At 43.1% G+C, this 24,373-nt stretch overlaps 1 protein-coding gene across 2 annotated transcripts in view; it reads right to left on the minus strand.

Annotated features, from left to right (window-relative positions):
• Nucleotides 1–9,144: 9,144 nt before the first annotated feature.
• SLC24A3 (solute carrier family 24 member 3) overlaps nucleotides 9,145–24,373 on the minus strand; it is a 141,381-nt gene continuing 126,152 nt past the window's right edge. For both annotated transcript variants that reach the window (XM_035101990.3, XM_088675956.1), the window contains 5 exons: nucleotides 23,545–23,711; nucleotides 21,135–21,249; nucleotides 20,405–20,517; nucleotides 11,614–11,679; nucleotides 9,145–11,128 (listed from right to left, as the gene is read on the minus strand). In XM_035101990.3, coding sequence (XP_034957881.2) covers nucleotides 10,979–11,128; nucleotides 11,614–11,679; nucleotides 20,405–20,517; nucleotides 21,135–21,249; nucleotides 23,545–23,711 — 611 coding nt within the window. In that variant the 3' untranslated portion in view covers nucleotides 9,145–10,978. The remainder of the gene's footprint in view (nucleotides 11,129–11,613; nucleotides 11,680–20,404; nucleotides 20,518–21,134; nucleotides 21,250–23,544; nucleotides 23,712–24,373) is intronic.

Here is a 24,373-nt window from a genome sequence, read left to right on the forward strand (position 1 = left end):
GTCTATAATTCCCCCCTAAAAAGATATCTCTTTTCCTGATTCAGATTCTATCCATTCTTTTAGCCAATCCTCAAATCCCACCCCCTCCCTCCCCAGGTAGCAGTTTCCCCTTTTCCCCGGCCAGCGTCTTCATACTATCCGATTTCAAACCTTTTAATCCATCCATTCATTTGCCTTATATTCCTTCTTCACCCCACACCCACTCTTAGCCATTCTAAACCACCCCATTCCTCCTTCTTCCCCTTCCATTGTTTTAATTCTTCCACCAGCCTCACACCCTCATCTTTATTTCCACTGTCCCCTATTTCCAGTCTTCTGTCTGGCCTGCATCCCCTCACTCTCACTGGGGGGGCAAGGGCTAGACTCTTTCCTCCCTCTTCAGTTTGTTTGTTTCCTTCTGAGATCTGGCCACCCTCTCTCACTGGGCGGACCAGGTCCCAGAGTCCATCTTGGTCCTTGGCATCCAAAATCACGTAGGTGATCAATGCTTCCTCTCCCACAGGTTGCATTGATTTCTTAGTCCGTTGCTCCTTATTTTCTGTCTGTTGTTCAATGATTTCTTCTTCTTCCAATTCTAAAGTCTCTCTTGGGTATGTCTGTTGCTGGTCTTCTTTTAAAGTCTGGATATTTCCTTTACCATAATGTACTTCCTCTGTCATTTCTTTAATAAAGTCTAGAATGTACTGCAGCTCGACCTCCTCCATTTTTAAGAGGGTTGTTTTGGCTGGCAGCCTTCTTTGTCCTTCTATATTCCTGTGGGAATTGTAACTTGATCCGCCAGAGATGGTGCTATAGTGCCCAGGCTAGTTCCTTTGTTTACTTCCAACCATGTTTGTCCTTTATAGTTCAAATTCTTAATTCAAACTTTTCCAATTCTCCACTTTGTTCCATCAGTCAACTTAAATATAATCCAAAAGATATCACAAAATCACAACGATTACTCTTTATAAATCCTTGTATTGTCAGCTGGTCGCGGCTTTAGGTTCCTGCTCCCGGTTTCGGGGGTGTGTGTGTTCTTTATCACAATGGTAAATTTGTCAATGCAGTCCAAAACATATGTTTTCCCCCCTTAGTTCTGCCTTCCAAGGGGGGATACAAGTTCCATTTTTCAGGGGGATCCGCACCCCTTCTCTTCGATCGGCTGCAGGCAAGTTAGTGTCACAGCCTTCCGGGTGTGGGGGGGAACGACCTCCGTTTTTTATTCCCCTCCCAAGTCCAAATTCTTCTTTTTTAGAAACAATATATTATCTTACTCACAGTCCGAATCTTAATTAGAAGGTATCTGTCGCTCCTCTGTCTCCGGCTCGGAGCTTTCCGCTGCCGAGGTAGCAATGGTCCCAAGGCTCCGCCATGTACAGCCTGCTCTCAGAGGCTCCGACGGGGGCTCTCCGGGCGGTTTCCATGGCTTTTTTGGAGCCCGCTGGGTATCCAGCCCTCAGAACACACAATCTGAGGATTCTCCGGGTGGTTGCGGCGCCCACGCGACTCACCCCCTCCTCGGTAGCGGTGGGTGTTTCGGAGACCGAAACAAACCCCGCCGGCGGCTGATGGCGGCAGACCGGAAGTCAGATAGGTCAGCTTTCCCCCATGTGCCTTCGTAGCACTTGGCAGAGAGGAGGATGGGGACAAAACTAGAATTAGCTGGCTGTGCCTGTGGCCTCTCTGTCTTATGTCCAGTCTCAATGGGCACCAGCCACCACTGGAGACTATTCTGAATCTCCTGTCTACTGTTCAGTTGAGGGACTATGATTCTTTTTGCTGCTCTGTTTAAAAACAGAAATAGATCAACCTGATTTTGCACATGCCCACCTATTCAGCAATTTCCTCAGGAGACACCTTATTGCGTCCTTCAAGGGGAAGTGCAATTGTCCTTTTAAAAAAAACAAAACAAAACTTGCACATCTTAAACCCATGCCAACATTCCTAAGTCTGTTCCTTGTTTGTTTTCTATTGCCCAGCAAAACCAGGTGTTAGGGTAGAAAGATATATGTGCGCATAATCAGCATTCATTGAAAGGAGGAGAGCTGAAAAAACTCATAGTCTCAATAGGAGGAATTCTGTTTTCACTGCTCCTTGCAGGAAAGGTCCGACTCTTCATGACCCCATGGACCAGGCACTCCTGTCTTCCACTGCCTCCCGCAGTTTGGTCAGACTCATGTTCGTAGCTTCGAGAACACTGTCCAACCATCTCGTCCTCTGTCGTCCCCTTCTCCTTGCGCCCTCAATCTTTCCCATCAGGGTCTTTTCCAGGGAGTCTTCTCATGAGGTGGCCAAAGTATTGGATCCTCAGCTTCAGGATCTGTCCTTCCAGTGAGCACTCAGGGCTGATTTCCTTCAGAATGGATAGGTTTGATCTTCTTGCAGTCCATGGGACTCTCAAGAGTCTCCTCCAGCACCATAATTCAAAGGCATCAATTCTTCGGCGTTCAGCCTTCTTTATGGTCCAGCTCTCACTTCCATACATAACTACTGGGAAAACCATAGCTTTAACTATACGGACCTTTGCTGGCAAGGTGATGTCTCTGCTTTTTAAGATGCTGTCTAGGTTTGTCATTGCTTTTCTCCCAAGAAGCAGGCGTCTTTTAATTTCGTGACTGCTGTCACCATATGCAGTGATCATGGAACCCAAGAAATACTGGAACTTTAGGTTTGGGCAGTTGAAGTGAATCCAAGGGCTCTGTTTGGACTTTTTTGCAGTTTGGAAACGGATGGTGAAATGCATTGAAAAGTGTGGGGTGAATAGACGATTACGGTAATGAAAATATGTAGAAACACCCCACAAGCAGCTCAGGATGGATGTTCAATAATAAATACTGCAAATCAGGATTAATACTCTGCAAACAGGTCATCTGGAGGGCCCCCAACTCTCATTTGTTAGGGGTAGAGGCTGGAAGACCCCCTTTCAGGGATGCTGTAATTGGCAATGGCAGGAGGGTTGGGCTAGAGATTGGCCTTTAATGCACCTTCCAACTCTAAAACTCTATGATCAAAACACAGTTTGAACAGCAGTTAACTACAGACCAATCTGCCAAACCGGCAATGGAAACAGAGGATTGGTGGTATGGGCAGAAGCCACATTTTAAGACACAATGACATCTTAAGTCCAAACACACATGGACAAACTATATAATTTCAGGCTACAGCTGAAATTTCAGGCTGTCAGTTTTTAACATTTCCAGTATTTAAAAAGACCCTCATTGAAAGTAGAAAGCTAGGACACCAGGAAGGCAAACATCCTAACCCAGCCCTCCCTGCTGAGTTACTTTCCTACTTGCAGAGATGCTTTTTTAACTGAGAGGGAGCAGGATAGCTCGGTTGGTTAGAGCATGCTGCTGATAATGCCAAGGATTCAGGTTTGATCCCTGTATGGGACACCTTAATATTCTTGCATTGCAGGGGGTTGGATTAGATCCTTCCAGCTCTACAATTCTATGGATCTATGAAAAAAGATTGTCCTGCACCCTGCAGTTGGAGATGGTCTAGTCCTGTAACATGGCACTATGTTTGTGCAACAGCCTAACTCTTGAGCTTGTTCCCCAGACTGAACAACTTGCTTCTTGGGTGAAGACACTGCCTGACTAAAGGGGAGCAAATCCTGCTCTGTAGAGAAAGAGTGCCTGAGGGCATCCCAAGGTGTATGGAGCCCCCTCACGGCTGAGTGTGCTTTGCTCCTTCTCATTGCAGTGCCAACCATGGATTTGACAGTCATGTGAAGGGGCTCTCTGTACAGGTCCTCCATGTGAAAAAGCAATCTTTGTGTAGGGGAGCTGTACATGAATACATGTGGTGGGGTGTGTGGGCAAGGCAGTGCAATCCTGATGCCAAATCACATTCAGCACATGAGGAGGTCCAAGTGAATCCTCTTAAATTCCTGCTTCCTTCTCTTGACTAGAGCACAATCCCTGTGCCTGTTTTGGACCATCCACCTGCTTCTGTCCAATCAGACTGATGGTCAGTTTCTCCCTCCAAGTCATGAAACCTGAACGGTTTGGAGCATACTTGTGTTGAGGCCTGGCAACTCATTCCTGCCTCCCCAGGATACTTCCTAATTTCTGCCTCCATCTGCAGCCAACGTAATTCAATACAAATGACCCAAAACATTTTCTGTAGTATGGTCATTTGTCTATTGAGAACAATGTAAAAGACAGTGTATTCAATAGCATGTGTTTCGGTAAGGAAAATCTGCTGAGTCAAACATTTCTTTTTCATCTCCAGAGTTATTATTTTCTGTAGCTACCGGTAAATTGAACAATCAGAACATTCTGGAGAACCATCTAAAAGCCGTTAGCCTGACTAAATCTACTAGTAACAGTTTGGCTAATCTAGTAATCCTACAAATTGCACTGAATTGCACTGTACTTATTTTGATCATGTACAGGATCAGGCTGCAAGCGATTTGAAACAATACTCTCTACTCAAAACAGGGGAGTCTTTTTTGTGGAGTAAAGACTATTAGCAAGGTCCTGAAGAGACACATTTTTCTCATGGGAATCTGCCAGGAGCTACATGCTGGCTGTAGGTGGGACCCAGGTCAGTAGGTCACCCCTTTTCTTCCTGCCATGCCCCCCCCAATCTCTCTCATTTCTTCCTTGCCCAGTGGGGACAGATTGAACTTTCCTGAGGTCTGAACTGACTGCTTGCACAGGGGTTTGGACTTAGGCTGAAAGCTGTATCTCTATGGCAACTTGCAACCTACTCATGCCCTAGAGCATGGCATCAGCTGATGTCATTGCCCAAGGCCAGGGAAATGTCTTGTACCCAACTCTGATTAAGTCCAGAGGATGCCCAGGAAACAAAACATCAACTCTGTATTATTTCTGGATTGGGTTAGGATGTATGTCTTTGCTGATTCTACGCCGGGGTGGGGGGAACTTGTAGTCCTCTCCCTGCTGTTTGACTACAACTCCCACCATCCCTGACAACTGGTTTTGCTGCTTAGGACAGATGGCAATTGCAGTCCAAATGCATCTGAAGGGCCACAGGCTCTCCACCCCCACTTCTGCTTTATGTCATGCATTGCATTTGATAATGCTTTCTGTGTCTGGCACAGTACTTCTGACCCACATCATTTCTCCAGTGCAATGGTTTTGCCCAGCTCATGATATACACACACCATAACAGCTTGTGAGCCTGTACTTGTGAAGCTTTCTCAATGCCTAGCTCATTCAACTGGTTTTGCAGATAATCTTTAATCATATTTTTTTTCTCCTGAGAAGTCTGTATATCTCAAATTGGCAAGCATTTCACGCACCAAAGAAAAATGGAAAGCATGTTGACTGACCCAACCAATATGAATCCTTCGCTATACAGTTATAAGGGATACTTTTTAAAGAAACCAACTTCCAACACTAGTGCATTTTCTTTTAGAAAAAACCATGCTTGCTTACATACATTTTTCACAGTGGAAATTGGAGTTTTTGGGAAAGTCCAGAAATAAACGATAAATTGCAAGAACTCAGGCCAAAAGAAGATGGATTTCAAAAAAATCTTCACAGGGTTTTATTCATGTGATGCGGAGTTTAAATGGGAATCAATCCCAATGTTGAAGGCAAATAAAGATAAAGTACCAAGTACTTTGACCTGTGAATCTTTGCTGACGAAGAATAGTCGAAACAGGGCCTTGTCCTGATTTTTACTGGAATTTATCTTTATTTGCCTTCAACATTGGGATCGATTCCCATTTAAACTCCGCATCACTTCAATAAAACCCTGTGAAGATTTTTTTGAAATCCATCTTCTTTTGGCCTGAGTTCTTGCAATTTATCGTTTATTTCTCTACATACATTTTTCAACAACCCCCCACCCCCACCCCAAACACTACAAGAACAACATGCTCTTTGGTAGTAGCCGACTCACTGAGTTCTTCAAAGTACACTCAAGGCTAACAGAGCTGATCCCGCTGCTCAGTCTACATAAAAATTCCCCAGAACTCTTTGAATCAACAGCCAAGATAAAAACTATGAAAACATTTTTTTATATTCCTGGGGATTTCCGTTATGTGTTTGCTTTTATATATACACTGATTCCATGACTGTAGCCACTTAAAACACACACACATGTTATTATACAAAAAATGTTCACATCTTGGTACAAAAGCTGGTGTTATTTATTTTATCTTGGAAACAAAGGAAACTTGCTCACCAAAGAAATGTCTCCAAACCATTTTGAACCTATTATGCCGGGTATATTTGTGTGTGTGTGTGGGGGGGAGGCTATCAAATACATTCTACTCATTTCAGCAGGACTTATGGGTGAGCAACAGGCTCCAGATTATACCCTACATGGTACAACCCACTATATACCAAGTGGTAACTCACTCTAAATGTGCATGTGACCTAAGTTGGTAATCTGTGCAATCCTACTAAGTAATGAGAATTTTGCCCCAAGTCAGCCCCTAATTATATGTTGAAGCAGAAAGGACGGTAAAATTATCTTCACAACTAGGCAATACACCTGATCACCTTATTAAATTGTTACACATCACAGTAAGTGATCACATATTGTTAAGATGCAATAGGTATGGAAGTCTTCCTAAAACCTATCTGTACCAGCAACAGGGGCCAATTCAGACAACTAAATTGATACGTTCAAAATGTGGGTTGAATGGATCACTCTAAAATGATCCATTTGTCTTGCATTAATACGTCAGCATGCATCTAGCCAGCATTTCAAAGTTACATAGACTTTGCTTCTGTAAAGAAGGTGAATCAATCTCTCATTCAGATACACACACATCACCAAGCACTGAATTTTGGCTGGATACAGATGGTCATCAGAAGCTGGGGTCATCAGAAACTCAGTCTAGAACACCATTTAGCCTTAAGAGTGCTAGCCATGCACAACAGGGGACACTACTATGCAACACCACACCCTGAAATTAGCACACAGTATGAAGCCTCTGGATTGACCAAGACTGTATATAAAATACTAGGAGTCTGACCTTCACCAACTCCAGTTTCAGCAACTGACCCCAGAGAGGCAGGGCTGGGGGGCACACACTTCAGGTCTGAATTTAGGAATACTCAGTGGTCTTTCTCTGGACCTGACCTGCAAACCAAATCCTCATTCCCCAACTTGAATCAAATTGGCTCAGATTCCTGACCTGCTTTCATAATGTCCATCTGGTGTGTTAGAAAAGCACATTCAATGCTACAGAACTCCTACAATATATGATTCCCTCCCACATGAGAGGTCTCTTTGATGCAGATAATACTATGCTGTATCACAAGATATATAAAGGCTATTTCATAGAAATAAATCCAACTGGCTCCATTGGAGCTGCCCTCCAAATAGTTGAAAGATATTCTGCTTAAAAAGGTCTTCCAAATACAAGCTATGGGCTTATCCACACTTACCTTGTGCTTTCCTCTTTCCAGTTGCATGTTCACACTTAAAAGCTTTGTAGCCCAGCATGTTCTCTTTTTTTGCTGCAGAGCTTTCCCCGTGACAACCTGTTCTTTAGTGCTCAGAGCAAGTGTCAAGTCTAAGCAGGTTGCTGTTTGCTCCAACTGAACTTTAAAGAACGGCTTTTTGCAGGGAAAGCTCCGGAGCAAAGGGGGGGGGGGAAGGTGCTCAGAAACAGAGCTTTAATGTGTGGACCATGCCTGGAAAGAGTAGAGGTAAAGTAAGTGTTGCTAAGCCCTATTGTACAATCAAGTAAGCAGTAAGCAACAAACTTTTTAAAATCCTGATGTATTTCTGGGTGCTAAAATTTTGATTAAAGGAAGTATGGTCACTATTACTGATTCCTATAAAGAAAGAATGGTCACTATTACTGATTTAATAAAAAAAACACCACTAAGAAGGAATGGCACAAATGTCAAAAACAAACCTTGTCAAACTGTGTTCTGGGAATCCTGGAGTTCCTCTGATGCTTATCTCCATTACTTAACTTTCCATGCAATCAATAGCTGTAGCAAAGTGTTGGGTCTGTTTTAGACTGCACTGCCATTTGAAGGCTAGACTACAGTAGTTCCTTATATGAAGAGCGTGTGTAACTTAGAATATGTCCCAGAATCCTCTGCAGCACACATGTGTCCCATGAGAGATGCTCGGGGTTTCTCCACAGACAAGCTGATATGGAATCACCCTTCCCTTAAAGATAGAAATCAGAAAACCACTGGTCTAGAGAAATGGGATTACCTCATGACAGACATTAGAACATGGGGTCGGCAAACTAAGGTCTGGAGGCCGGATCAGGCCCAACTGCCTTCTGGATCCAGCCCGTGGACAGTGCAGGAATCGCCAGCATGTGCGTTCTTTCCCTCTCCCCCCCACAGGGCAGCGGTGGCGGCACCTCCTCCCTCCCTCCTCCTGGCTTCTCCCTGCCCTGCCTAGAGGAGGAAGAGGGCTGGGCTTTGTTGCTGCCAGCAGCAGCAGCAGCAGCAGCACTCAAGCAGCCGCCATTTTAAGTAGCCCCTCTCCGTAGCCCTTTCGCGTGCCACCCATCATCCCTCTGCCACAGTCACCACCAGCCCCTGCAACTTGCGAGACACAGGTAAGTAGCCACCAGGACTCGTGGTGCTTTTGCATCATCCCCCCCCCCTCAAAAAAAATATAGTCGAGCCCCCCACAAGGTCTGAGGGGCAGTGGACCGGCCCCCTGCTGAAAAAGTTTGCTGACCCCTGCATTAGAACATTATTCATAAACTAGTAAAAAACTGTACAGTAAACCCACAATTTGCATGCATTTAGTTTGTCTGCATTCAGCTTTACACACGTGGATATATTTTTTTAAGGGGGTGGAAAGTGGGCAGGTTTCCAGGAAAAATGACTTTGGCAAGCCCACCGACAACTGAACCCAATAGGTTTTTGACTCTATGTGATTATGGCTTTAGAGGGAATCCCTGGAACGTAACGCCCACGTAAGTTGTGGGACTACTGTACCACTTGAGCAAATGTTACTGAAGTTGTTTGACATAGAAATGCAAACATCAAAAAAGTATGTGTGTGTTTGTGAGAGTGGTGGGGATGGAGGGGAAATGAACCACCTCCTCCATTCTCCATTGAACTATGGGATTCACTCTCCCAGGCTGGCCATTGAACAGCCATGTATGGGGCTACAAGAAACAAGGAAAACTCCAACAACTACTAGGTGCTCACTGTAGTTATCATAAGAGAAAGCAAGGTGCTAGGATGAAGGGAGTTTGCAAATTAATTTTTTTTATTTCACACCATTTATCCCAAGGAAATTCATTTTAAAATAATCAAGTGTAAAAGTGCAAACCAGTGGGTAGATAGTTTTTTTACTCTGGAGCATGCTTTTAACCCCAACACTTCAAGCTTGCTGCTTCTCTGTTAAAAATGACCTTTGTTTGTACCATAGACAAAATATACCTCAAACATTTGCCTAGCAGGACAACTATGAAGCTGTGGCAGTGAAGGGCGGCTCTACCAAGGTGTAATGCATTTGTCATATGGACAAAATGCAGTATTGCTCAAAGACAGCAGGGCCAATGTAATGCTGAATGGCAAATCTTTCACAATCAACTCAGCTACTAAATACTCAATTTTCAAAGTGTCATCGTCATTCCTCCCTCTTCCTGTCCCCTGCCCTACCCTCCAAGAGGACACAGGATGAATTCTAAGCAGTTTTGAATTAGGTAGATGACACAATTCACTTGAAGTGCTCCTGAAATGGAGCTCACACAGGACAAATTCCCAGCGTGTTGTGCCAGATGCATCTGTAGGAGAGAAAAAACCCTACCCAGGTCCAGTGTATCCTTTGCAGAGTGGCAAATGATAACATCAGCAATAATATATGTGCAAAATATGCCTTTCAGAAACCAGTGTCCATAACTAACTTTTTTAAAAATGTGTGTCATGTGCTTATGTTCTCCTCTCAGTTAAAAAGATAGCTTTACATGCACTTTCCCCACTTCCCAGTCTCCAATACATTGAGAGCTAGTCTGAGAATCCAGTAGCCTGAGGTCTGAGTGGAACCCAGACTACTTTGGTTCAAGCCTTAGCTCAGCCCTAAATGGACTCATCGGCTTTTGGCACATTGTTCTCTCTCAGCCTCAGCTCCAGCATTTGAAAATAATTTCTCTGTGGGAATATGAGCGACTTACCTTGCAGGATTGTTGTCAGGACAAAGAAGGTAAGGATTGCAAAGTACTTTTCAATCTAAAAGTGCTACAGAAACTAGAAATATCGAGAAATCACAAAAAGGTCAGTCTAGGCTTTGCTTCTGACCTTGCATTTCAGATTACTGACAGTTAAAAACCAGAACTCCACCTTGTTAGCCTTCCAGAGTTGGTAGACCTAAAACTATTGCTTGGAAATATAACAAACAACTTAGCAATCAAATCCTGATGATAAGAATAAAATGGTAGCAACATTCAGTTCTATAGTCTGCATTCAGTTAGGGTTCCTCTCAAATAGCTTTGAGCAATACATGACTTCCTGTGAAGTATGAAGTCCATTCCTACTAACAAGTACCTGGAACTCAGCTCCCTGAGTGCCATTTGTGACTTTTGGATCTTCCAAATGAAACTGAAAACTCAGAAACGTAAGGAAGTTGCAACAGAGCTTGGGGGGGGGGGGATAAAATAGGTCCCTTCTATTTTCCTCAGAAAGCACCCAACACAATGTACCTCTTCTTTGTATCCTAGCTATAGTCTCAATTCATAAATTAGATTAGTCTTCAAATAAGTTAAAAAGAAGAAACTGTGGCAGTTCAGTTTCTCTGGCTCAGTGCCAGGTAGAAGATAGTCCATATAGATTGCAAGTCACTGTTTAGAGTATCTGAGTTTGTAAATCTTCACATCGATTCAGGAGGTTTCCAGGTGTGTGTGTCTGTATGTGTGAAGGAGTGGCTTAGAAAGAGGCTAAGCTCAAACAGGAAGAGGACCCAATGAACAGTGCGGAGGTGTACTTCATGGCCTTCATGATGTACCCACACTGCTTGGAGATGCCAACCGTGTTTCATATTGCACAGGTACAGAAGAAAATTGCCTCTCAGCAGTCCATCCACAGGATCAGTGATCTCTGCACATAGGCAAATTCACAAAAGTGAAGACATTAAATTCTGTCATGATGGAGAAACACAAGAAGATGCCGTAGAGCAGAAGGCACACACACCCCAACTTCTTGTCCAGCTTCCATTTGTTCAAGTGAACACCAAACACCTACAAATAGACAATAAAAAAAATGTTTTCCTTGAGGCACATAAAACAATTTCACATAGACATACAGCTGACCTAGGTCAGAGGTAGATTTAATGGAGCATAACTGGTTTGGTTGCACTGGGCTTGGAGCCTCAAGGGCATCACAACTATGATGCAGAATCAAAGGAGAGAGACAGCGGGCATCAAATTTTGGCGCCACTGAAATTTGAGACCCAAAGTCCACCACAGCCTAGATCTACCAACCTGGTCCTAGAAATCTCTCATCACTTCTATAGCTACCATTTGGTCTAAGCAGATCCTGTGGGCAATAGAAGTCTATGGAAGATGTTGCCCATGAATCACCCATTACATTTATCATAACACACACTGCTACATTCCACAACTGCACTGTTTTTCATACATGCCTCATCAAAAACGGGGTTAAGCTTTTATTGCACTATTTGCTATTATCTTAAAAGTTCAGAATAAAATTGTGGTCTACTTACAGTAACAAAAACTGAAGCCAGCAGCAAGCCCACGGAATAGATAAGTCCTCGGCTGTTTAAATGAATCTGAAAAGTTAATGCAACTGTTTAAGAATTCTGTCTCCGCTTTGATTATAATGAACCAGTTATAAAAGCTACACAGCAGAAAACTGTAATCTCATAGATATAAATGAGATAAGACCATTATGTCACATTCTTTTACACCAAAGGGAATGTTGTATTCAAAGCAACTCTGCTGCCCTTTGATCCACAGAACTGGGCAGGGCTGGCTGTTTTCGATTTCTGGATGTATATTTATTTATTCTTCGCATTTCAACCTCACCTTTCCATAAAAATAATCATAGCACCTCACATTCCTTAAAATAATAGGATAATAATCAGACCAAGAGCAAATTACAGCAGATATTCTAAAGGCAGCCACAACCGTTGCCAAAACCTTGTTAAGGGCAGTATTTGGCAAAAACCCACAGGAATAAGGTAATCTTTGTTTCTCAATAAAAGTGAGCAGCAATGAGGCAAGGTATCCCTCTCTGAGGAGGCCATTCCAGATTATAGGTGCTACAACCAACAAGGTTCTGTCTCTAATGCCCACCAGCCAATGACTAGGCCCACACTGAAGAGGTAGGAAGGAATGGCTTGGGTAGGGGGAGGTTGAATTGAGCCCAGAAATAAACAATAACCCAGGGGTCAGCAAACTTTCTCAGCAGGGGGCCGGTCCACTGTCCCTCAGACCTTGTGGGGGCCAGACTTTTTTTTTAAAATGAACAAATTCCTATGCCCCACAAATAACCCAGAGATGCATTTTAAATAAAAGAGCACATTCTACTCATGTAAAAACACATTGATTCCCAGACCATCTGCGGGCTGGATTTAGAAGGCGACTGGGCCGGATCCGGCCTCCGGGACTTAGTTTGCCTACACATGCCATAACCAGTGAAGTTACTAAAAGATTGGTGTAATATGATTTGATCTATTGGCACAATTTAGAACCCTGCAAACTATTTTCTGAATCAAAAGAAGCTTCCACCTTGAAGGTGAAACCCACAAAAAATGTATAAAACCTATCTAACCTACTGGTGACTACAGACCTTAGTCATTGAGGTCAATTCTATTTTTGTGGGAAAGGCTGCAACTGGAACAATAAATAAACCTGTCACACATTCCTGGTCCCACCTCCATGAGGACATTCAGGAACAATCACAACACCCGGCAGTAGTCTAACCTGTAAACTTGCTGCTTCAGTTTTATCCTGCTGGGTCCCACCAAAGGCCCTTATCTAGTCTGTCTAGTGCAGGCATCCCCAAACTTCAGCCCTCCATATGTTTTGGACTACAATTCCCATCATCCCTGACCACTGGTCCTCTTAGCTAGGGATCATGGGAGTTGTAGGCCAAAACATCTGGAGGGCCGCAGTTTGGGGGTGCCTGGTCTAGTGGTTTCACCCAAATGCCTCTTGGGAAGCCCAGAAGCAGGACATGAAGGCAAAAGCCTGCCTCCCACTCTCTTTCAGCCTGGCTTAGGAAAACCATGCTTGCCACCTTCCACTCCTTGGAAGAAGCTTGGGGGTACATATATAGTAGTACTACCTCTGTATTATTGTCTCCATAATGCAGACGGGAGACTTGAAAAAAAGACTTAGCAATACCCTACGGGTCATGGCAGGGACACACATAGTAGAACAGTCTCATACCAAGCAGTCCTAAGGAAGGGGACCCCATCAAAAGTCCTGCCACCTCACACCAGCCAGGACAAGCCTTTCCCCTTTCACATTATACCAGCTTCAGCTTGGGTCCCTTGGAGGATCCACAGGGCTTTGGATCCAGCAGGTTCAAGGAATGACACTCCACCCTGAAACATCCCATTTCAGGGCCTGCTATTACTGCCTGGGCAACCGCCAGCTTTCTGTCCCCTAGGGTGCAGCTGGGGCGTCCATCACAGTGGAACAGGGCTCCTCTCCAGCAGTGGAGCTCAGCCAAGAGGCTTCTGTGCACCCATCCTATCCCCACCCCCAGCCATCAACATCATTGTTGTACTCTTTGTAACTAGGCTACACCAGCTTTCAAGTAGTATCTCCTAGGCACATCATGATTATGATACAATATTGTCTACTTTCGTGGGGGCAGGATCCCTGTAATTTTTGAAAGTATGGAATCTGGACAGGCAGCTAGCTGTGCTAATCTGGACAGTCAGCCCCATTCACCTTTGCATTTAGTCACCGCAGAAGCACCATATTTTTGCACTGGGTATCTACATAGACATATTGTCTAAATTTATCAGTAACTGGGGATGAGATGAGTTCAAAATGTGCAGTTAGAATAAAGGCAGTTGCAAAGGCACATTTAGGCTAGAGAGATGTAAGTTTTTTGAACAACTGAAGGCAGCTTGAAAGGGATACAAATTTGCCCTACTTTTGCCTCGGGTTTGTAAAGTTGGTTCTTAAAAAAACAAAAACAAAACTTGCCAAACTGTTTGCTCAGAGGTGACAGGGCGACCAAATAAATCTCTGTGTGGTATGCTAAATAGCAAGCAAAGACTTCCTTAAACTGGTTTCAATCCTGTGAGAAATTATTGCCTGTCTCCAGACCTTACATTGAATTATTCTGTTGGCTGGATTCCTATCAGAGTTGTGTATTTATTTAGTAACTCAGTTTATATTAAACATGAGTTGGGGGGGGGTTCCCCCAGAGTCATTTTGATAAGAGACATCATCTAATATTGGTTGGCTTGTTTTTGTTTTGGTTAGAGTACAAGAAATTTTTTAATGGCAAACTGCCTTTTGAGGGCTCAGGGTAAAACTAGCGTTCTTCCTCTAAAGGTGATGGGATGAGTTCCAGATCTCGGTTACTCAGCTGGGCTGACACATGTACAGAAAGACGGGAGGAAAAGCATCCGTCTGTCACCACAAAATAACTTGGAGGATAAAAGTTCATGTACCACTAACAATGTGCCTCTTGTTTGTACAACAGCTGGGCTGTTCCCCTGCTTCGTAAAGTTGTTTTCCGTCTAATGAGCAAATCGAATCAATTTTTTTTTCTGCATTAAAGTAATTTACTGTGTTGCCAGTTGAATAAATAATTTTCCACACTGCATCAGCAGCAGTTATTCACCCATTTCTTAGTTAGCAAACGTGTGTGGATGCCAAAGTTATATTATCATCACCATCTATAATAATAATAATAATAATAATAATAATAATAATAATAATAATAATAATAATTTATTATTTATACCCCGCCCATCTGGCCGGGTTCCCCCAGCCACTCTGGGTGGCTTCCAACAAAACATTAAAATACAGAAATCCATCAAACATTAAAAGCTTCCCTAAACAGGGCTGCCTTAAGATAATAAACACACAAAAGATTTTAAAATTATCAAGACACAGGACATGGATCTTCAGCTGGTAGGCTTCCCACCAGCACCACTTCTTTTCTTTTTTAAAGTTTTATTTTTAAGAAAAGGCCATGGCTATGCAAATGTCTCAGGGAGATAAAGTGTTGCTTGCAATTATCCAAGAGGTGCTCAGAGACAACTTAGCTGCTCATCACTCACAGTCCAGGAAACATGATAAAGAGCCTTCTGATTTCTATAGACACAATTGCAAAATAGAGGGAGTAAAGAAAGACTTGTAGCTCAGTCCTTTTTTGCAGCACATCTATTGCATGCAGAAGATCACAGGTTCAGCCTCTGGCATCTCTAGTTTAAGGAATATCATGGAAGGGAAAGGGGGAAAGGCCTCTATCTGAGCCCTTGGAGAGCCACTGCCAGACTGAGTAGGCCTGCTATTACTGAGACAGATGGACAAATAATCTGACCTGGTAGGAGGCAAGTTCCTAAGGGACAAAGCATTAAATTATATCCTGATCTCTTCCTTGTCATTTAATGTGCTGGTGTTGTGGTGCTTATAAGAGATGAAATTGGGTTGGGGGCAGTATTTTAATTTGTAGTAAAATCTGAATCACTCTGTTTCTCTGTTCTCTCCATTTGATGTCAGATCTAAAAGTATTTCAAGTCAACAAAAAGAGGCTAATTTCCCCAGGGAAGATTGATTGGAGTGTGTGTGGAAATTCCCAGGGACAGTTGGCAAGATGCTTTTATGGCTCTGTAATGCACTTTGTCAGGAGGTTCAGCTGCCCACACTAGACATCACAGCTGCCTTTCCTGGAACAAAGGCTAGATTTCACTGTGCTTTGTTGTGGTTGTTGGCCCATAAAGTGTAAATTCCCCTTGGGTTCAGGTGTCCGTAAGGTGAACTTGACATGCCATGTTGCAGGTAAAGGCAGAAGGATTAAACAGAGCAGCTCAAACTATAGTTGAAAAAGCCACTAGGGACCAGGAATGTGCACACTCTGAATGGCAAAACAAGACTAAAGCAACACAGTATTAACTCCCCCTGCCGGATATAATATTACTGCCTAGATTATCCACTAGGCATCACTTACAGTAATTGCTTCCTATTCTGTATACTACTGAGAGACAATGAGAATTTGACTGGGCTGGAATTGCAGAACAGCAACCAATTCCAAAAAGCCACTGCCAGCCACATTTCCTGACTGTGCCTTCTTAGAGTTGATCAGGAAGTTTCATACCAAGAATGAGGGGGAAGCTCTCTTCTGTTTTGTAGTAGGGAAGGGAAGCTCTTTTAGGTTTCTCTTCCTAGAAGACCACCAGCCTTCTCAGATTACAAAGATTATCATCAGGATGGTGAGCTGTGGCTCAGCTCTATCTACTGAACATGCCTCTGCCTGCCCACCATGCTCTACACAAGGATGCCTAACTGGACCAACATTTCTTCTCTTTTTTGAGTAGGATGTGTGCACGCTCAGCTTACACATAACATTATGTGCATACTGATGGGGAGGAAGAAGGGCATCTCCACTCATCTACCATCCCAGGGAGCACACGAGCCAGAACTATGATGGATCTTCCATTTCTTAAAACAATATTACTCACAGTGCTTTTCTTCTAGAAAAAAGCTGCTGGTACTCAGCATGAAGTTGTTACAGTAAGTGCAACACTTTTAACCAGTGGATTTCTTCTAGAAAAAAAGGTGGCGGTACTGCATACCCTTGAGTATCCCCAGAAAAAAAGCAGTACACATACCTACACATTTCAGTATTCCTGTGGCTCTGAGTCGCCCCTGGTGTCCTACTTACAGAGAATATCAATGGAATAACAAGTTTCTGCAATGGAAAAACCAGAAAGTAGGAACAAGGGCACACTCCATTTTTCACTTCTACTCTGGCATTTGGTTCAGGAGAAAGTGAGATAGTGCTGCTAAAGCCAAAAGCAATTTTGATACAGATTCCATACAAGAAAAATCATTCCTTATCGCAATATTAGACTGCGAATGTTTTTCATTACGTAGGATTCTAGCCACTCCATCTTCTCTTTCCTCCAGCACAACAGCTTCCTGGATATTCTGTGTCACATTTAACACCAGGCACATATAAACCTATTGTTGTTGTTCAGTCGCGTCCGACTCTATACTTTGATGCAAACTGCACGTGCGAATTGCACACATCATCCAGTCCTTCGGTCAACATATGCTGGTGCCAAACCTTGTTCCTGCCAACTCAAGGGGAAAGGCCTCAGGCCCAGGGTGGGGTGGAGCATGGTCGGATTCAATGAGCCAAAGGAGATGTAGGGCAAAGTTGGTCAAAATATGTCAAGTGTTGAATCTGGTTCTTGTGCAATGCTGAAAGGTAACCTGTAGCTCAGCAGGTCTCTTACTTGCTTAGGTCAGCAAGACAAACAAACCAGGTCCAGAAACTTTAATAAGAGTCAGGGATTGGCACCAGACCTCCTTGGCTTAATGCTGAAATGAGGCTTCCTTGGCTGGTATAACTAGTCTTCCTGGAACTTTCTCCTTTAGACAGAATCACGAGGTGGCGCTGACATCTCCCAGGTCAGATCATCCGTTCAGGAGCCACTCTGGGCTCAGGTTCCGGCCTGACTGATAAGGGGCAGAGTTGAAAGAGAAGGCAGGTCTGTGTCAAGGACCACATGGGCTCACAGACTACAGCCATTATTCCAGTGTTTCCCAAATCAATGATCTAATCACACCTGATGGTGAAATGCATCAGAACTGAGAACCCTCAGAACCTTGACAGAATCCTTTAATTTTTGTGGTGTGTCCCATTTTGGAGTTACTGAGAATAGAGTTGTTGGGACATATCCCTCCCACACTGAGGCTCCGAGATATAGGAATAGCACTATAGTATTAAGGGTGGTACGGGCGGTTCCCTCACAGAGGGCAGCAAGCCAAGGGGGCATGAAACTGAGAAGATCCATAATTGAGAAGATCCATTTTGGGGTGCAAAATTTTGGCCGCACACAAAGAGATAGAAACTGTGCCGCTAAGAAAAATACCCATTTCAATGTTAAGACTGAGGTTCAAAGAAGAACCAGAGAACTAAAGAACACCAGGTGGATTTAAAAAACCTCAAGAGATCCAGCACTTAGCCGACACTCATGATGCACAGAGTTTCTTTAAAGCCACAAAGACAATCTATGGGCCATTAAATTATGTTATAAGCCCCCTACACTCTACAGACAGTACCACACTTCTAAAAGACACACAAGCTATTGCACTGCGCTAGAAAGAACATTACTAACATCTCCTTAACCGCAACTCCCCTGTAGCTGCCGAGGTCCTCCCACAAATCCCACAAAAACAACTTAGATATGAGCCTGCAGTATCTCCAAATCTGGGAGAGTTGTGTACAGCCTATTAACCAAATGGAAAACAACAAAATCAGCAGACCTAATGGGATACCTGCCGAAGTCGTCAAAGCGGGTGGAATTGAACTTACACAACAACTTCACAAGCTCATCAAAAAACTACATTACTGCTAACAATCTTTCCTGTCATTGTAAACTTTCTGTGGTCATGTGGTTTCATGAAATTACCACTAATAGTCACTCCAAGCTTCTAAGTTGTGAGCATGTTCACATGTTGTGGTTTTAATAACACTGTATAAATTTCTAGGAATTATATATAAAGGCTTCACTATTAATTATTTTCTCTTTGTTGAATAATAATAATAAAAATTTAAATGGCATCAAACAAACTCCCAGACAAAATAATAACAGATTAAAACTGTCACTGTGGCAAACGCTGTGATAAGAGAGAGCAGGGAATAATCCGCTATCCGCTTTCACGACAATGGGGCTTCAAATAATTCAGATGACTGCAGAGTATAACGACGAGAAAATAGTAAATTAAGATACTGAGCCACCATCTTGGTGAGGACCTGGTCCTTCCCCAGCAGAAGGAATTTGTTGAATATGTTACATTAGATGGGGAATGAATTAACAATTCAGGGAGATTCTGAGTCATCTGAGTCAGCGGAGACACTCCCCCTTTATTTCTAAAATGTGTATCCTGTCCATCCCTAAAATGATCTCTGCATGGGTAACAATGTATATCACCCTTCAACTGTCATAAGATGTTTATTCAGAAAGCCTGGTGAAGAGAAATGTTTTCAGCTGGCCCTGATAACTAGCCAATGTCAGTGCCAGTCTAAGCTCAGGTGAGAGTGTTTCACAACCTCAGTGCCACCACCCAAATACCCTAATGCAAGTCCCAGAAGTCCAGACCTCGATAGGTGAGGGTACAACCCAGCCTTTCTCAACCTTGGGGCTCCAGATATAGTTGGACTACAGCTCCCATCATCCCTCACTGCTGGTCCTGCTAGCTAGGGATTATGGGAGTTGAAATCCAACAACACATGGGAACCAAAGGTTGAGAAAGTCTATAGCAGGCATCCCCAAACTGTGGCCCTCCAGATGTTTTGGCCTACAACTCCCATGATCACTAGCTAACAGGACCAGTGGTCAGGGAAGATGGGAATTGTAGTCCAAAACATCTGGAGGGGCGAAGTTTGGGGGTGCCTGGTCTATAGTAGAAATTGATGCCCAATGACACCTAATTATCTCTTTATTTGGTGCTGTCTGGAAAACTTTTCAAGATAGGAGATTTCTTCCCCTTCTAAAGCAAGTTTTATGGCTGAATGATACTTATTGCTGCTTATTTACCTACTGATCACATGCTTTCTATGAAACTAAGTACTCATAGTAATTTATAGGTTGAAATATTGCTTACAATCCAAGACAAGATACAGAAGCAAAAACAAAAAGAGGGCAAAGGAAAGAAAATTTAGGTACCAGCTACTACACAATGAAGTTACATAATAACCAGGTGGAGTAGCCATTGCAGGAGACAATTCTGAGAGAGGAGGAACCAAATGGCAGTTGGTTCCAGGGGGGCCAATAGAGGACATTTCATCATCTCATCTCTTCTGCTGCTACTAAAACATCTCAACGCCTTTAATCAGGATGTTACATTGCTACAGCTAAAGAGTTGGATGCGGAACCAAGCTATAGAAACAACAGCAACAGCAAATAGCTGACACAGGGAAGATGAGCTAGACAGGAACCATGATGTGTGAAGGAAAGGACTTAGCACCTGCCCTAATTCTGAACTGAATGGGATATTTCCATCCCATCAATGGGATATTTCACCCTAGAGCAAACAGCAGGAGCAAGGATGCCCAATTCCAGCTGGGTCTGTGGCCAGGACAAAGAGTGCGTCAGCCTCTCACCACACCACAGACCCCTGATCATGTTCGAGTCCAGCATTTCCCCCTGTTTGCTGGCTGTTTGTTAAACAGAAAATAAACCACGATATCCTGGGAATCTCCATGCATGCATCACATGAAAGGAGCTGTAGCAATTTGTAAACATAAAAAAGCGACTTAAAGGAAAAAGCGACTAAAAACATAGTACTTACATAGGAACCATAGTTTACTGCTAGAGTCTGTAGAGACCATGGAAGCCCCAAGCCAATCAGAATGTCAAAAACATTGCTTCCAATGGAATTTGACACAGCCATGTCACCCATTCCTGAGGAAACAAGAGCGGTTTTGGCTTTTTTTAGAAAGTAAGAATTATTATAGACCCATCTTATGCGAGTTTGTTTATGTCTGAGTTGCAAGTATTCCTTTGCAAAGTTCTTTCTTATTCTGCTTGCCCCATTTCCCCTGCTTTCTTTTAGGTGTCTTGATGCTCACTAATTTGGAACACACAGGTCCAGTAGTTATCCACACAATAGTCTCAGAAAGTTCAACAGTTATCCACATGATAATGATGAGAATTTGGGTTCTTCATTCACACAAGCTTTTTTGGACGAGCCACCACGAAACATTCCACACTGCCTCAGATTTACTCAGTGGAATAAATGGTTTAGACACCCTCAATTTCAGCAGAAGTATATGAAAGACTTGGGCTCAGGTTGGTGCATCATTTTCATTTACTTCTACTGAAACTAATCTGAAACTTTTTTGTCAATTCACTCAGTTAAATCAGTGTTCTACCAAGTAGCACCTGAATAGCCTCCCATCTCCAAGTGCTTGTTCAGTATTTGTTGTGCATTTAACCTTTAAGGACAGGCAATGGTTCTGTTTTGAGAACCTTCAACAGCTTCTTTGATAGCCATGTTATAACAAACTACACAAACCTACCTTGTCTTGCTACAATTAAGCTTGCCATACAATCCGGTACACTGGTTCCAGCTGCCAGAAATGTGATCCCCATGATCACATCTGGAATACCCAAAGTATAACCAATAATTGTTACCTAGAGAAATTAAACGGAGCGTTAGGATGCTTAAGCTCATTCAGAGCACATACAGATCTATAGGAGGGTTCTTCTGTTCCAGGAAGAACTCAGCTTCCCCTGCTCTCAACATAGCAAGCTCATTATACTGAGTCAGACCACTGGGCTGTCTACTCTGACTGGCAGCAGCTCTCTGCAGTCCCGGGCAGGAATCTTTCCCAGGCTTGCCTGGTAATGTTGTGGATTTAATTTGAGCTGTGCCCCTTCCAAATTAATCAATTTAGCTCCAGATCCAGTGCTTATTCCATCCCTTCATGCTTCAAGCAGTCTTTTTTAAAGAAAAGAAATTTAGACATCTGGCATGTTCATCCCATTAAATTTATCTAATGGTATAAAGCCAGTATTTTATTTAAAGAAACAATGAATGCAGGGGGGGAGGGCTTTGTGATTATCATAAGAGCTAGCCAATCAGTACTTTGCACAGCCAGTCTTTGCTTATTTTCATGATTGTAAGTTGTTTTAAACCGTTTTTAATGTTGTTTTAATACTGTAACCTGTGAACCTAACCTTAGGGTGAAGGGCAGATAATTAATAAAACAAAGTGAGGGTGAAAGGTTGTTTTCTGCTGCTCCAGAGAAGCGGACACGGAGCAATGGATTCAAGCTACAAGAAAGAAGATTCCACTTAAACATTAGGAAGAACTTCCTGACAGTAAGACCTGTTCAACAGTGGAATTTGCTGCCAAGGAGGAGTGTGGTGGAGTCTCCTTCTTTGGAGGTCTTTAAGCAGAGGCTTGACAGCCATCTGTCAGGAATGCTTTGATGATGTTTCCTGCTTGGCAGGGGGTTGGACTGGATGGCCCTTGTGGTCTCTTCCAACTCTATGATTCTATGAAAATATGATTCTAGAACAGATATTTAAATGGTCAGTCACTGAGGACTTGTGATTACTAAGACCCAGAGTAGTTTCTTAAAAACAAGTTATGGAAAATTATTTGACCATATTTTTCTGTCTATAAGACGCTTCCATGTACAAGACACCCCCAATTTTTTGACATTTTAAGGGGGGGGGACTAGTCTTATACACGGAAAAATGCGGTAATTTCTTTTCTAAAAAATAGAGTTACAAGCTTGGTGGATCAGGGGATTGAGGTGGATGTACTGTATCTTGACTTCAGTAAGGCTATTGACAAAATGCCCCGTGATATTCTTGCGGAGAGGCTGGTAAAATGTGGGCTGGATCAGGTAAGATGTTAGGGGGATTTGTAGCTGTTTGACTGACCAAACCAAAAGTGTGCTCACTAATGGTTTCTCATCATCCTGGAAAAAAGTGGCCCTGGGCCCGTCATTGTTCAACGTCTTTATGAACAACTTGGATGAAGGAACTGAGGAGATGCTCATCGAATTTGCAGTTGAGGGGTAGAAGACAGAATCAGGATTCAAGATGACTTTAACATATTGGAGAACTGGGCCCAAACAAACAAAAGTAATTTCAATAGGGACAAACGTAAGGTTCTACTTTTAAAACAGGACCACAAACTTAACATGAGACAACAGTGTGACACAGCAGCAGAAAAGGACAATGCTATTCTAGGCTGCATCAACAGAAATATAGTGTCCCGTTTAAGGGAAGTGAAAGTACCACTCTATTCTGCCTTGGTCAGACCACACCTGGAATACTGTGTCCATTCTGAATGCCACAGTTTAAGGAGGATATTGACCAGCTGCAATATGTGCAGAGGAGGGTGACCAAGATGATCAAGGATCTGGAAACCAAGCCTTATGAAGAACAGTTGAGGGAGTTGGGTATGCTTAGCCTGGGAAAGAGGAGACTGAGAGGAGATATGATAGTCATCTTCAAATCTCCTAAGGGCTGTCACATGGAAGATGCAGCAAGCTTGTTTTCTTGCGCTCTAGAGGGTAGGACCCGAACCCATGGCTTCAAGTTACAGGAAAAGAAACAGTACTCCAACTAAACATCAGAAGAACTTTCTGACAGTAAGAACTGTTTGACAATGGAACAGATTCTCTCGGAAGGTAGTGGACTCTCCTTCCCTGGAGGGGGTTGGACTAGATGGCCCGAGGGTCCCTTCCAACTTTGCCTTTCTATGATACCAAAATTGTACTTAGCAAGCTGGCTGCAGAAGGGCAAATCATGGAGGGCCATGGCCTGCTTCTGGGCTTCCCAGAAGCACCTGGCTTGCCACTTTTGGAAACAGGATGCTAGATCAGATGACTCTTTGATCTGACCCACCATATGCTCAGGCACTGTCAAGAGACGGGGACACTTCCAGCCTTCGTCTGGCCCAATACGTACCATCCATACCATCACGTAGGAAAAAGCTGCAATCCAGAGGGTGGAAGAAGCAAACGTGACCAAGAACCACTTCTCCCAGCGGGGTTTATTACAGTTGGGCACCGTGAAGTACAAGAGGAAGGACAGAGGCCAGGTGAATAACCATTTGGCAATTTCTATTACGCCAGCTGCAAAAAGAAACCCCCCCAAAAAACCCATCATTAGAAGGTGATTCCATCTTGTATGCCTTATGACCTCCTTTTTTAAAATGACAAAAATTCTACTTAAGAACAGAGCTGAGATAAGTGCATAAAAAAGAATATAGCATATCAAAATGAAGAACTGAGCAATTGAGGTCAGCACAACAACCTCACCTCTGAAGTGAAAAGGGACAGTTTCTGTGGCCACTCCCATTATTTGAAAGCCACAACTAAACATCCCAAATAAACAAAATAAATATAGAGTTTGGAATTATACAATTCACCCCATTCTCCATGCCAAATATTATTTGGTTTGCTTTTAGCTAAATGAAATATTCATACTTTATTTCAATGTTTTTTGCTTGTTCTTTAGTTCTTGGCTCCACATTACACTCACCTAGAACCCTAAAACCATTGTTAACACAAGCCAAGGTCTGTAAGCTAACAAGAAATGAATTTAATTTGCTTGTGTTCAAACAAACCATGGTTAAGCTGCTGCTAGGGTTCAGATTAGCAGATAAACAATGGTTCACTAAACTATGGCATACTGTTACATGGACACCTGTATGCACATAGTCAATAGGAGAACAAGGGCAGAAAGTATTGCCTTCACTCTGACTTGGCTGCATGATATCATCATGTAGCCAACT

This window comes from Zootoca vivipara, chromosome 8, assembly GCF_965207765.1.
Source record: "Zootoca vivipara chromosome 8, rZooViv2.hap1.1, whole genome shotgun sequence".
Classification (NCBI taxonomy): domain Eukaryota; kingdom Metazoa; phylum Chordata; class Lepidosauria; order Squamata; family Lacertidae; genus Zootoca; species Zootoca vivipara.